The following is a 13,983-nucleotide window of genomic DNA, read 5'->3' on the forward strand; positions in this document are numbered from 1 at the left end:
CTTTCCTCCTTCCTTCCATCCATCCATCATTTATGTCCGTCTGTTCTGTCCAGTTATCTATCCATCTCTCTCTCTCTCTCCAGCCATCTATCCACCCACCTTGTACCTCTCCCTCCCTCCACACACTCTCCAAAGCACAAGTACACTCCCCATCAGATCGAAATCCACATCCACTCCCTTGTTCTTAAGAAAGCTTTCGAGTTTCTAAAAACGAGCTCCAAGCCGCCAGGGGGTTTGGGGGTGCCCACCGCTAAGGGTTATTCTTGTCTTGGAAGTGTGGCTTTGTGAGCAAGGCACACACAGTACAAAGTGAAGCATGTTCCTCTCAAATCTGTTGCAGCTTGTTCCTGTCAGTCTAAATTAAACTGAAGCGAAGGAAGGAAGCGGCTGGCGCAGGGTGGGGGGGGGGATTCTCAGTCCTGCTTTGATTTTCCATCTGGGCACAGTTGCCCCACAGATATTAGCTTAGTTGGGGGTAACAAGAGCCAAATCTGACCCCTTCATTTTGACCTTCCTTCTCTCTTGAAATGACTGCCACAATCATCACCATCATTGTGTTCATACATTGCATTCTTACGTTGTCTTCGGTTGCAATCTTATATTGTATTCTTATACATTATGCTACGTTCCTTTATTGCATTATTTCATTTAATATAATTTATTAGATTTATAAGCCACCCTTCTCCAAAATGGACTAATAATACATTATTATTCTTACATTGCATTATACTGTATTCTTATAACTTCTGATATACAGTGGTACCTCTGCTTAAGAACTTCATTCGTTCCGTGACCAGGTTCTTAAGGTGAGGGGAGGGGAATCAAAAAAATCCAAAATTTTAAGGCTTAAAAAAAAGAGGAAGGACTCTGAGGCAATGAACAGAGAAAGGGAAACACTTCGTTTGCTCTGGGCTGCCCAGAGTGAAGGGAGCGTTTCTTTTCTCTGGGCGCTGGCAGAAGTTTATTCCCTCTCCAAAGAAAGGAAAATGTATCGTTTGCTCTGGGCTGCCAAAGCCTCCTTAAGCGCCACCGAAAGGCTCCTCTAGCAGCCCAGAAAAGCCCGACATGACCGGGATTAAAGGGGGAATGGCGGGAAACTGGCCAGACCTTCACGCCGCTCTCAAATTTCCTGCTCGGGTTCTTAAGTAGAGGCAAATAAATCTTGAACACCCGGTTCTTACCTAGAAAAGTTCTTAAGTAGAGGCATTCTTAGGTAGAGGTACCGCTGTATTTAAGATTTATTCTTAAATTGTGGGGCGCTCCATCCTTGGAGGTTTTAAAAAATAAACTAGAGACAGTCATTGATCCAAAATGGTGTAGGCTCTCCTGTTTGAGGAGAGGGCTTGACTAGATGACCTCTAGGGCCCTTTCCTGCTCCTAGTCTGTTCTGTTCTATTCTATTCAGAATCCTATCCTATCCTATTTTAATTTTATCATGTTATTGCATTTACTATACATTATGCTGCATTCTTCCACTGCATTATTTTATTGCATTATAATACGTTATTATGCTGCGTTCCTATGTCTCATTCCTACATTGCCTTAGGTTGCATTCTTTTATTGCATTATTATAATGTATTATTATGCTGCATTCCTACAGTCTCTTGCATTGTCATATTGCATTATTTTTTCACGGCGATTTCTTTTTTGCAAAAGCAGGTCAGGGCTTAGAAACCAGATGTCAACTCGTTCAGATGGCAATTTCTGATGCCATTCCCATTCCAAACCCACCCGGTCTTAGACTGATGGCAGAGATGCTGTGACACCTGACAATAAAGCGTTGGGCTGATCACACAATTGTCATGAATTCATTAGTCAGCCAGCGACTATTAATAAAATCTAAGATTGATTTCCTCTATCACTCTCCCCCCTCTCTCTCTTTCTCTCTTTCTTATTCTTTCTCCCTCCCTTTCTCCTCTTTCTCTCTATCTCTTTCTCCCTCTCTTCACTTTTTCTTTCTTGTTTTTTCTTTCTCCCTTTCTCCCTCTCTCTTTCTCCCTCCCACTCTTTCTCCTTCTTTCTCTTTATTTCCCTTTCTTATTCTTTCTCCCTCTTTTTTCTCTCCTTTTCTCTCTCTCTCCCCCTTCTTTCGAGTCTACGGAGAGGGGCGGCATACAAATCTAATAAATAAATAAATAAATTTCTTGCTCTTCTCCCTCCCTTTCTCCTCTTTCTTTCTTTCTTTCTCCCTCTTTCTCCTCCCTTTTTCTTTCTCTCTCCTCTTTTTCTCTTTCTTGTTCTTTTTCTTTCTCCTTTCTACCTTTCTCCTGTCTTTCTTTCTCTCTCCCTCTTTCTCTTCCTCCTCCTTCCTCTCTGTTTCTTGCATGTAAGTGCCCTTACATGCAAAAGTAAGAATATAGTAGAGGCCTTTACAGGAGCAGCTCTGGCACAGCTGGTTAAGACACCAACTAGAGGGGAGAATATTCTAGATTTAGTTTTTACGAATGGGAATTGGGTTTCAGAGGTCAAGGTGGGAGAAAATTTAGGTTGCAGTGACCATCTATGTTTGTGGTTTGATATAAAAACTCATTGTGAGCAATCCTATAATGCAACCAAAGTATTGGATTTCAGAAAAACAAATTTTAATGCAATGGGGGAATATTTAGATAATGAATTAAAGGGGAGGGATAAAATGGCAGGAGCGAGCACCCAGTGGACTGTATTTAAAAAGGCCATCTTAAAAGCCACTGGACTGTATGTAAGACAAATAACTAAAGGTAAAAGGAAGAAGAAACCGCTATGGTTTAGCAATGATGTAAGGACTATAGTCAATGAAAAAAAGGCTGCCTATAGGAGGTATAAAGAGTCTGGAAGTATAGCTGATAGGGAGGTGTATAAAATGAGACAGAAGGAGGCGAAACAGATAATATATGCTGCTAAAGCCTCAAAAGAGGAAGAAATTGCCAAATCTCTAAAGAAGGGGGATAAAACCTTCTTCAGATATATTAGTGATAAGAAGAAGAAAAACTGCGGCATCATGAAGCTTAGTACCGGGAAAAATACATGCATTAATGGGAATAAGAAGATCGCTGACCATTTCAATAGCTACTTCTGTTCAGTTTTCTCAAAAGACACCTTACAAAATAATACTATAGAGGGATATAGCATTGCCTCCAACTGTACGGATTCAGCTCCAGTGATCTTAGAAGCCGATGTCTTAGAAGAACTTGAACGATTAAAGATAAATAAGGCAATGGGTCCAGATGGCATCCACCCCAGAGTTCTTAAAGAACTCAGATCTGTCATTGCTACCCCCCTGACTGATTTGTTTAACCAATCCTTGTTAACAGGAGATGTTCCTGAGGATTGGAGAATGGCAAGTGTTGTGCCTATCCACAAGAAGGGCAGTAGAGAAGAAGCTGGTAACTACAGGCCAGTTAGCTTGACATCAGTTGTCGTTAAAATGATGGAGACTCTACTGAAAAAGAGGATAAATCAGCACCTAAAAAACAATAAATTATTGGACCCAAATCAGCATGGCTTTACTGAAGGCAAATCATGTCAGACTAATCTCATTGATTTCTTTGACTATGTCACAAAGGTGTTGGATGAAGGTGGTGCCGTGGATATTGCCTACCTGGATTTCAGCAAAGCCTTTGATACGGTTCCACATAAAGAGCTGATAGATAAATTAGTGAAGATTGGACTTAATCCCTGGATAGTTCAATGGATTTGCAGCTGGCTGAAGCATAGACACCAGAGGGTTGTTGTGAATGGCGAGTATTCTGAGCAGAGTCAGGTTACAAGCGGTGTGCCACAAGGGTCTGTTCTGGGTCCTATTCTTTTTAATATGTTTGTGAGTGACATAGGGGAAGGTCTGGTAGGGAAGGTTTGCCTATTTGCCGATGACTCTAAAGTGTGCAATAGGGTTGATATTCCTGGAGGCGTCGGCAATATGGTAAATGATTTAGCTTTACTAGATAAATGGTCAAAGCAATGGAAACTGCAGTTTAATGTTTCCAAATGTAAAATAATGCACTTGGGGAAAAGGAATCCTCAATCTGACTATTGTATTGGCAGTTCTGTGTTAGCAAATACTTCAAAAGAAAAGGATTTAGGCGTAGTGATTTCTGACAGTCTCAAAATGGGTGAACAGTGCAGTCAGGCAGTAGGGAAAGCAAGTAGGATGCTTGGCTGCATAGCTAGAGGTATAACAAGCAGGAAGAGGGAGATTATGATCCCGCTATATAGAATGCTGGTGAGACCACATTTGGAATACTGTGTTCAGTTCTGGAGACCTCACCTACAAAAAGATATTGACAAAATTGAACGGGTCCAAAGACGGGCTACAAGAATGGTGGAAGGTCTTAAGTATAAAACGTATCAGGAAAGACTTAATGAACTCAATCTGTATAGTCTGGAGGACAGAAGGAAAAGGGGGGACATGATCGAAACATTTAAATATATTAAAGGGTTAAATAAGGTCCAGGAGGGAAGTGTTTTTAATAGGAAAGTGAACACAAGAACAAGGGGACACAATCTGAGGTTAGTTGGGGGAAAGATCAAAAGCAACATGAGAAAATATTATTTTACTGAAAGAGTAGTAGATCCTTGGAACAAACTTCCAGCAGACGTGGTAGATAAATCCACAGTAACTGAATTTAAACATGCCTGGGATAAACATATATCCATCCTAAGATAAAATACAGAAAATAGTATAAGGGCAGACTAGATGGACCATGGGGTCTTTTTCTGCCGTCAGACTTCTATGTTTCTATGTTTTTCTCCTTCTCTCTTTTTTCTCTCTCCTCTTTCTCCATCTCTCTAATCTTTTCTATCTGTTCTTAAAAAAAAAAATTAAAGGTTGTCTTGGTAATTATGCGAGCCCCAAATAAATAAAATTAGAGAGAAAATAATCCTTTTTGTCGAGGTTGTCGAGATCGCTCCGATTAGAATCGTGAAAACAGAACATCGAATAAATCCGTTTTATAACAGAAAGGATTTTGTGCAGGGGAGTTGTACCGTGGGGGATTTTCTGAGGATCGTGGTGGCCTTATCCAAGGGGTTGCGAACCGTAAGAATCGAACCAAACATTAAAAAAAAAAATTCATCCGTTTGCAATCTGATGGGGGTGGGGGGGCATTTGAATTTTCTTGTCTCCGACAGCTCGTGGTTCCGGAATATTCCATCCATGGCCTTTTCTGCCTGATGTTCCTTTGTGCAGCTGAATGGGTGACTCTGGGCCTCAACATTCCCCTCCTGTTCTATCACTTGTGGAGGTAAGAAGGGAGCCCCTGTCAATCAATCAATCAATGAACCTATCTGTCTGTCTGTCTGTCCATCTATCTATCCATCCATCCATCTTCATATCTATCTAATCTGTCTGTCTGTCTATCTATCTACCTATCTAATCTTTCTATGTATCTTATCTACCTACCTACCTCATCTATCTCATCTATCTATCTCATCTATCTATCTCAGCTATCCATCCATCCATCCAGTCTGTCTCTACCTACCTACCTACCTACCTATTATTACTTTTCTCTAACTTCTCTATCATTATATCTATCTATCTAGTCTCTATCTTGTCTGTCCGTATCTATCTATCTATCTATCTATCTATCTATCTATCTATCTATCTATCTATCTATCTATCTATCTATCAAATCTATCTATCATATCTATCTCTATCTATCTATCTATCTATCTATCTATCTATCTATCATATCTATCTATCTATCATATCTATCTATCATATCTATCTATCATATCTATCTATCATATCTCTATCTATCTATCTATCTATCTATCTATCTATCTATCCATCTAATCTTTCTGTCTCTACCTACCTGCCTGCCTACCTATCTAGTCTCTGTCTCTCTCTCTATCCATCCTTCTGTCCACCCCCTCCCTCCCTTTCCTTCTTTTCTTCTCTAGCTCTTTTCCTTCCTTCCCTCCTCCCTCCCTCCCTGCTTTCCTTCTTTTTCTTCCTCCCTATTTCCTTCCTCCCTCCCTCCCTCCCTCCCTCTTTTCTGCCCCAATGCCCCAAATCGAATGAGCCAGCATAGAAGCCCTGAATCCTTCCCAGTCTTGTTCCAAGAAGTCCTTTGCTTTGTCAGAGAACAAAGTCAGATGAGAACAAGGTTGATTAAAAAAAAACAACACACTCGTAGAATTTGGATTATGGAACTGATCCCCTTCATTCCCTAAGGGGGAAAACTCAACCCATTCAAGCTATGCATTAAAAATAATAAGAGCTCCTTTTGTGAGAGGTATTCAACACAAAATCTCATTTTTGAATTTGCATTTTGTTAAGGATAAATCTCTTGCTCGGGTGGGGGAGGGCAGGGGGGCTGAAAAGGGAAGGGAAGAGGAAAGAAGGAAGGGAAATAGGGAGGAAGGAAGAAAAGGAAGGGAACAAAGGAGAGAAGGAGGAAGGGAGGGAGGGAAGAAGGAAGGAATAAAGAGAAAAGGTGGAAGGAAGGAAGGAAAGTAGAAGAGGAAAGGGGAAGGAATGCAGAAAGGAAAGAAAAGGAAGGAGGAATGAAGGAGAGAAGAAAGGGAGGGAGAAGAAGAGGAAGGAAGTAAGGAGAAATAGAGGGAAGGAAGAAAGAAGGAAAGAAAGAGGGAGGGAGGAAGGAATGATGAATGGAGGAAGAGAGGGGAGGAGGAAGGGGGAAGGAACAAAGAAGGAAGAGGGAGGAAGGAAGGGAAAGGAAGGAGAAAGAGGGGAGGAAGAAAGGAAGGAAGAAGGAAAGAATGGGAAGAAAGGAAGGATGGAGAAAGAGGGAGGAAGGGAGGAAGGAAGACATTCCATTTGCCAATCACCAGAAGTTTGATGTGCAATGGTCGATTGTAATTCACTTTTTCTTCAGCACCATTGTAACTTCAGTCACTAAATGGATCGTTGCAAAACGAGGACTTGATCTGTTGAAACTTTTCTTCCAAAAACTTGACCGAAAGTGAGAAAAAAGTTGGAAATTTTGTTTAACAGATGTTATTTGGTCCTTTATAACGTCAGTTGGCAGTGTAGATGTCCTTGTTCGTTGCAGCATGTAAAAATAGAACTTAGTGGGGTAAATATGCGTATATATTTATCTATATATTGAAATAGCTAACTTTGGTTCTAAAAAAGGAGCAGCTGCTGGGGCAACCTTCCGAGTCTTTTTTGGAGTGAGATTTCGAAGCTCGGCATTATTAAATGGAAAATAGCAGGAATCCAATTAAGTCCTCCATTTTTTGTCCCTAAAAATCGACAGGTTTTTTTTTCTCTTCTCCTTCTGTCTGAGTTGGTGAGATTCAATCTCCTGACAGTGATGAGCTGGGGGAGTTCCAGTCTAATAAAATCTGGGCTGTTTTATTTTAACTTGGTTAAACTTTAATTTAGCCCCTAAATTCCAGGGGGCTTTTTTGAGGTGAAACCCTCAAAAATGGCCATGTAGAAGTCCTGTTTGGTCATGTCGAGGTCACAATTGGTCATTTTGGGGTCACAGTTGGTCATTCTGAGAAAAAAAATGTCATTCTGAGAGAAAATTCATCATTCTGAGAGAAAATTTGTCATTCTGAGAGAAAATTTGTCATTCTGAGAGAAAATTCGTCATTATGAGGTCACAATTGGTCATTCTGAGAGAAAATTGGTCATTCTGAAATCACAATTGGTCTTTCTGAGAGAAAATTGGCCATTCTGAGGTCATAATTAGCCATTTTGAGGCCACAATTGTGAGGTCAAAATTAGCCATAATGAGTTCACGGTTAGCCATTTTGAGGGGGGGGGAAGGCCACTTGAGATGACCATTGGGCATTTTACAAGCTCCTTGCTTTTTTAAATTTTTCTGCCTTCCTTTTGTGTAGGTACTTTCACCGCCCGGCCGATGGCTCCGAAGTCATGTACGATGCCGTCTCTATCATGAATGCTGACATCTTAAATTATTGCCAGAAAGAATCATGGTGCAAACTGGCTTTTTATCTGTTGTCTTTCTTCTATTACCTGTACAGGTGAGTCCTGACTTTTACCTACAGGACTCCGTAGTTACTTTTACCCCATTTTTCTCTCAACGGTTATGCCAAAGTAACCAGAAACACTGCCAAATTTAGATCCTTCTTGAGGGAGGGGAGGAAGGAAGGAAGGTGGAGGAAAGGAGAGAGGAGAGAAGAAAAGGGAGGAAGGGAAATAGGAAGGAAGGAAAAGGGAGAGAAGGAAGGAAGGAAGGTGGAGGACAGAAGGGAGGAGAGAAGAAAGGGGAGGGAAATAGGAAGGAGGCAAGAGGGAGGGAGAGAAGGAAGGAGAGAAAGAAGGAAGGAGGTGGAGGGAAGGAGGGAAGAAAAGGGAGGGAGCGTAGCAGGTAGGAAGGAATGAAAATGGAAGAAAGGGAAGAAAAGGAAGAGGATGGGAGAGAGGGAGGAAGGAAGGTGGAGGAAAGGAGGGAGGAGGGACAAAAAGGGAGAGAGGGTGGGAGGTAGGAAGGAAATAAGGAGGAAGGAAGGAGGAAAAGGGAGAGGGTGGAAGGAAGGACGAGTGAGGGAGGGAAGGAAGGAAGAGTGAGGGAAGGAAGGAGGAAAAGGGAGAGGGTGGAAGGAAGGAAAGAAGGAGGGAAAGGGACTGAAGGAGATCGCCTTTTGTGACCTCCTGCCAAGCCAAGGGGAAAGCCAGATTAGTTTCACTTAACAACCGTCTTACTTAAAATAACAACCGCAGTGATTCATTTAACAACAGCGGGCGAGAACGGTCGTACACTGGGGCACCTCTCCCTTAACCAAGCAGCAGAAGTGCTGGGCCGCGAATTGTGGCCGTAAACCGAGGACCGCTTCTCTATACGTCAGGATGGATCTGATCACGGTCCTTTCTCTCCTTTTTTCCCGGCCCGCAGTATGGTTTATACCCTGGTGAGTTTCTAACCGCGCCAATCAAAGGGGCAGGACCCTCGGATCAACACCTCCCCCCTTTGGTTCCTCTGGGATGAATCGAGACCCCCACCCACCCAACCAACATTCTTCCCGGAGGCTGAAACGCTAAGCCGAGATGGACCCACACGTGCCTGACGAAGCCGTTAACCAGCCGGAAAGCCGCCGTCGCCGATGTCTCTTTTTTTTCCCCTGCTCCCCCCTCCCGGGCTCCGGAAAACAACACAACACAACACACACACACAACGGTTATGATTTGGAGAAGGAAGCCGGTGTTTGCCCCCGCTGAAACGTTCGAGGCCGTCCGCGAATGGATTTGGAGGCGCAGAAGAAACCCTCTCCCCCTTTCTCTCCCCTCCCTCCATCTTCTCCCTTCCCTGGGTTGGACCTGCTTTTGTCCACCTTTGAGTTCCTCCCCTTCCACTGACCCCCTCTTTTTTTTGGGGGGGGGGGAGCCAAAAACTCCATTTTTCCACAAAAAAAAAAAGGAATGGAAAATCCACCAGAAGGAAAATCCCAATATTTGGTAGCTCTTTAATTGAGGATATATACAGTATATACTCGGGGAGTGATTTTGAGGAGGGGGGGGGCTCAGGGTCTTCTCCCCTTTTTGTCCTCCCCGGAGAAGCTCCATAAGCTTTTGGGATGTGAGGGGGGGTGGGGGGAGAGAAGGTACAAAGAAAAAACCAATCCAGTCTGGGTTTTCCCCCCCATCTTTTGTTGCTCTTCCTGGGATGCTCTCAGACAGCATAGCGATGCTGAGGACCAGCATCTGTTGCTATGACGATAGATCAACCTCTCTCTTTCTCTCCCCCCCCATTTTTCCTCCCTTTTCACGCATTCTGTCCTTTTCTACCCGTCTCCCCCTTCAAATTATGAGCCTTTTCATTCAGGAAAGCCAGTCTGTCTCTTAAAAGTGGGGGGGAAGTGGTGCGTTTTCATATTTAAAAGCCCCCTAACTGCGATAATTTGATTTCAATGGTTTTAAAGCCAGTGGGTGGTAGTGGTTTGTGGTGGAGAATTATGGATCCTGGCTGCAGATCTTTTGTTTTTTTTTTTAAAGATAAAATTACCAGCTGGCTCAAAAGGAATAGCCTTAAATTCACTAGACTGCTCCTGGCTGAGGAGGCTCTGCTTTCCTGATTTCAGTGAAAAGAGGAGGGTTGTTGTTTTTCCCCTTCAGCCTTCCTTTTTTCAAAAGCAAAAGCAGATTTTTTGCAGGATTTGGTTTAAAGCTCCTCTTTTGGTTTATTGTTTAACTAGGGGTCAGGAGAAGAGTCGAGAAGTTTGCTTCCGTAAATCTCGTGAGCGCCACTTTTATTTAATATTTATTTTCCTTTAAAAAAAAAAAAAAAACACCTGCCCCTTCACACCAGAGAGGGGGGTTTAGGGTGGCGTACAAGGTCATGGAGATACAAACGATTAAAATTAAAAATATTAAGATTTCGAAGAAACTTTAAACTGACAAAACGGAACTGTATAAAATTGCAAAAAAAAAGTATTTATTCGAGGGAGGGGGTTAGTTATTTAATCTATGCTTCGGCCCTCCATCCATTCCATCAGGATTCCCAAGTATTTTTTTTTAATTTGGACATCTGAGATTTGAATTTGGAGAGAGGAATGGGCCTGGGGGGCTTTGCAGTTTGGTGACCTTGTCCATCAGCCCCCCCAATGTAGCTTTAAATGCCCACAAAGCAAGAGATTCAACCCTTGTGCCAATTTAATATCTCTTGTCCCTATCTAACAACCCTTGCATTAATCTAACATCCTTCAGGGAAGGATGGGGCAAAGATGAAACTAAAACGTTTTAAAGAAAAGACTGGACAGCAGGGGGATGGACTAGATGACCTTTTAGGTCCCTTCCAGCTGTTAGGATTCCATGAAACCCCTTCAAAAAATAAAGCCGTGAATTTAAAGGCCCAAAGTAAGAATGAAAATAATTTTAATTTCTTTTCTTGCCCGGGAATTCATTGTTTTTAATAACGATTTGATAATAATAACAACGTGGCATTGTTTAAACCACAGGCCTCCAAATTTGGCAACTTTTAAGATGTGTGGATTATACAACTCCCAGAATCCCCCAGCCAGTATGGTGGGCTGAGGAATTCTGGGAGTTGAAGTCCTTAAGTCTTAAAATTTGTATAATTTGCTGGCTGGGGAATTCTGGGAGTTGAAGTCCTTAAATATTCAAAATTGTATAATTTGCTGGCTGGGGAATTCTGGGAGTTGAAGTTCTTAAGTCTTAAAATTTGTATAATTTGCTGGCTGGGGAATTCTGGGAGTTGAAGTCCTTAAATATTCAAAATTGTATAATTTGCTGGCTGGGGAATTCTGGGAGTTGAAGTCCTTAAGTCTTAAAATTTGTATAATTTCCTGGCTGGGGAATTCTGGGAGTTGAAGTCCTTAAATATTCAAAATTGTATAATTTGCTGGCTGAGGAATTCTGGGAGTTGAAGTCCTTAAGTCTTAAAATTTGTATAATTTCCTGGCTGGGGAATTCTGGGAGTTGAAGTCCTTAAATATTCAAAATTGTATAATTTGCTGGCTGAGGAATTCTGGGAGTTGAAGTCCTTAAGTCTTAAAATTTGTATAATTTCCTGGCTGGGGAATTCTGGGAGTTGAAGTCCTTAAATATTCAAAATTGTATAATTTGCTGGCTGGGGAATTCTGGGAGTTGAAGTCCTTAAATATTCAAAATTGTATAATTTGCTGGCTGAGGAATTCTGGGAGTTGAAGTCCTTAAGTCTTAAAATTTGTATAATTTGCTGGCTGGGGAATTCTGGGAGTTGAAGTCCTTAAATATTCAAAATTGTATAATTTGCTGGCTGGGGAATTCTGGGAGTTGAAGCCCTTAAGTTTTAAAATTTGTGTCATTTTCCGGCTGGGGAATTCTGGGAGTTGAAGTCCTTAAGTCTTCAAAGTTGCCAAGTTTGGAAATCCCTAATTTGCACCCAAATTAGCCCAAACTACCCAAACCCCTCTGGTTTCTTTCTTTTCCTTCTTTCCATATATTTTTCCATCTATTCCTTCTCAATTCTTGTTCTGGCTCGTTCAGCGAAGGATCCAGCTCGAAATGCGCTGACCAGGGTTTTTTTTTTAAAAAAAACAACAAACAGGAGTGGAAACTTTGGATTTTGGGGGTGGGTGGGAGACCACCGGACCCCATTCCTACCCCTCTTGGTGGGGGGGGCGCTGTATAAAAACAAAGTCCTATTGGAAATAAAGACAATGATTTGATGGGTGGCCAGGAGTTCCTCTGTCTTCTGTGGACGAAAGCAGATCTTCACCCGAAGGAGGTTTTGACACCCGCCTCCATTGAGTGACCGAAGTTACAGCAATCCTCACGCTTACGACCGTCATAGCATCCCTGTCATTGCGTGATCAGGAGAGATGGGAGGGAGGGAGAAAAGAAAGGGAGGGAAGGAAAAGACAGATGGGGAAGGGAGGGAGAGTTGGAAAAAGGGAGGGTGAGAATGGAAGAAGGAAGGAAGCAAGGAAGGGAAGAGGGAGGAATGAAGGATAGAAGGAAGGAAAAGAGATGGGGGAGGGAGAGAAGGAAAAAGGGAGGGTGAGAAATAAAGAATGGAAGGGAGGAAGAAAGCAAGGAACAGAAGAGGGAGAGAGAAAGGATAGAAGGAAGGAAAATATAGACGGGGAAGGGAGGGAGAGAAGGAAAAAGGAGGGAGAGAAAGGAAGAAGAATGGAAGGAAGGAAGCAAGGAAGGGAAGAGGGAGGAAGGATAGGAGGAAAAAAGATGGGGAAGGGAGGGAGGAAAAGCAGGGTGAGAAAGGAAGAAGGAAGGAAGGAAGAAAGGAAAGAAGGATGGAAGGAAGGAAAAGATGAAGAGTGGGAAAGGAACAGGAGGGTGGGAAAGGGGGAAAAGAATAGAAGATGGGAGGAAGGCAGAAAGTAAGGAAGAGAAGAGAGGGAGTGAGGATAGAAGGAAGGAAAAAGATAGATGGCGAAGGGAGGGAGAAGGAAAGGGAGGGAAAGGAAAAAGGAGGAAAGGAGGGAGAGGAAGGAAGGAAAAGATGGAGAAGGAAGAGGGAGGAAGAGAATGAAAGAAAGGAGAAGGAAGGAAAAATTGCAGAAGGGAGAAAGAAGAAAGGGGATGAAGAAGGGAAGGAGGAGGAAGGAAGGGAGACCTCCCTCTCAAATCCGAGTCTTGGGGCTCAGCGGCTACATCCGGGCAAGACAGGTTGCGTGGGCGAGGGATACCGCGTGCGTGGCACACGCCAGGAAGCGTGCAAGAGAGCCGTGTCTGCTTCAGCCGGCAGGCGTGCACAGCCACCCCCAGAGCGCTGAGCTGTCTCTCCCCCCCCCAAAACCCCCACCACTGTGATGCTCTTTCAAAAGCTGTCAAGCCATCTTTAGAAACCATCCTAACACAAAACACACACAGGGCCTTCTGTCCCCTACACAGCTGGTTCTTGGCTAGTTTTCCTTCCTTTCTTGTTTTCCCAAGTTTTTTCACCCTTCCTTTTTTCTCCCCTGTGTCTCTCCCCCCTCCAATAATGAAACACCCTGCAAACACTCCACCCCCCCAAAAAAACCCCCCAGTTTCCCAAATCCGGCGAATAGACACATCTAGCTGTCCTTTGGGTGTTCCCCATGGGGGTTATACACTGCTAAAAAAAAGAAAAATAAAGGGAACACTTAAAAAAAAACCCAGAATATAACTCCAAGTCAGTCCAACTTCTGTGAAATTCAACAGTCCGCTTAGGAAGCAACTAATTGATTGACAGTCAATTTCACAGACTGTTGTGCAAATGAAATATTCAAAAAATGTTTCATTCAGATCTAGAATGTGTTATTTTAGGGTTCTCTTTATTTTCCCCCCAGCAGTATATATATATTTTCAGCAGTATATATACATATACTTCTTACAATATATATATTGTATATATATATATATAGAGACGTTTCGAAACGTCGCCAGAAATTTCCAAATCCTACACGGGAAGAAACCCGAATATACCAAGACCGTCATATACACACACACACACACACACACACACACACACACACACACAGAGGTGGCCACCTAGCTCACCAAAAATGAAAATATTTCCTCCCGCCCTCCGAGTCCTCGGAGAGGGGCGGCATACAAATCTAATAAATTATTATTATTATTATTATTAT

General features: G+C 42.7%; 1 protein-coding gene across 1 annotated transcript in view; it reads left to right on the forward strand.

Annotated features, from left to right (window-relative positions):
* The window catches only part of CNIH2 (cornichon family AMPA receptor auxiliary protein 2), a 42,162-nt gene extending 30,228 nt beyond the window's left edge, over positions 1-11,934 (forward strand). The window contains exons 4-6 of the mRNA XM_070766698.1: positions 5,107-5,219; positions 7,792-7,935; positions 8,808-11,934. Coding sequence (XP_070622799.1) covers positions 5,107-5,219; positions 7,792-7,935; positions 8,808-8,835 — 285 coding nt within the window. The 3' untranslated portion in view covers positions 8,836-11,934. The remainder of the gene's footprint in view (positions 1-5,106; positions 5,220-7,791; positions 7,936-8,807) is intronic.
* The last annotated feature ends 2,049 nt before the right edge of the window (positions 11,935-13,983 follow it).

This window comes from Erythrolamprus reginae, chromosome 13 (assembly GCF_031021105.1).
Source record: "Erythrolamprus reginae isolate rEryReg1 chromosome 13, rEryReg1.hap1, whole genome shotgun sequence".
Taxonomy (NCBI): domain Eukaryota; kingdom Metazoa; phylum Chordata; class Lepidosauria; order Squamata; family Dipsadidae; genus Erythrolamprus; species Erythrolamprus reginae.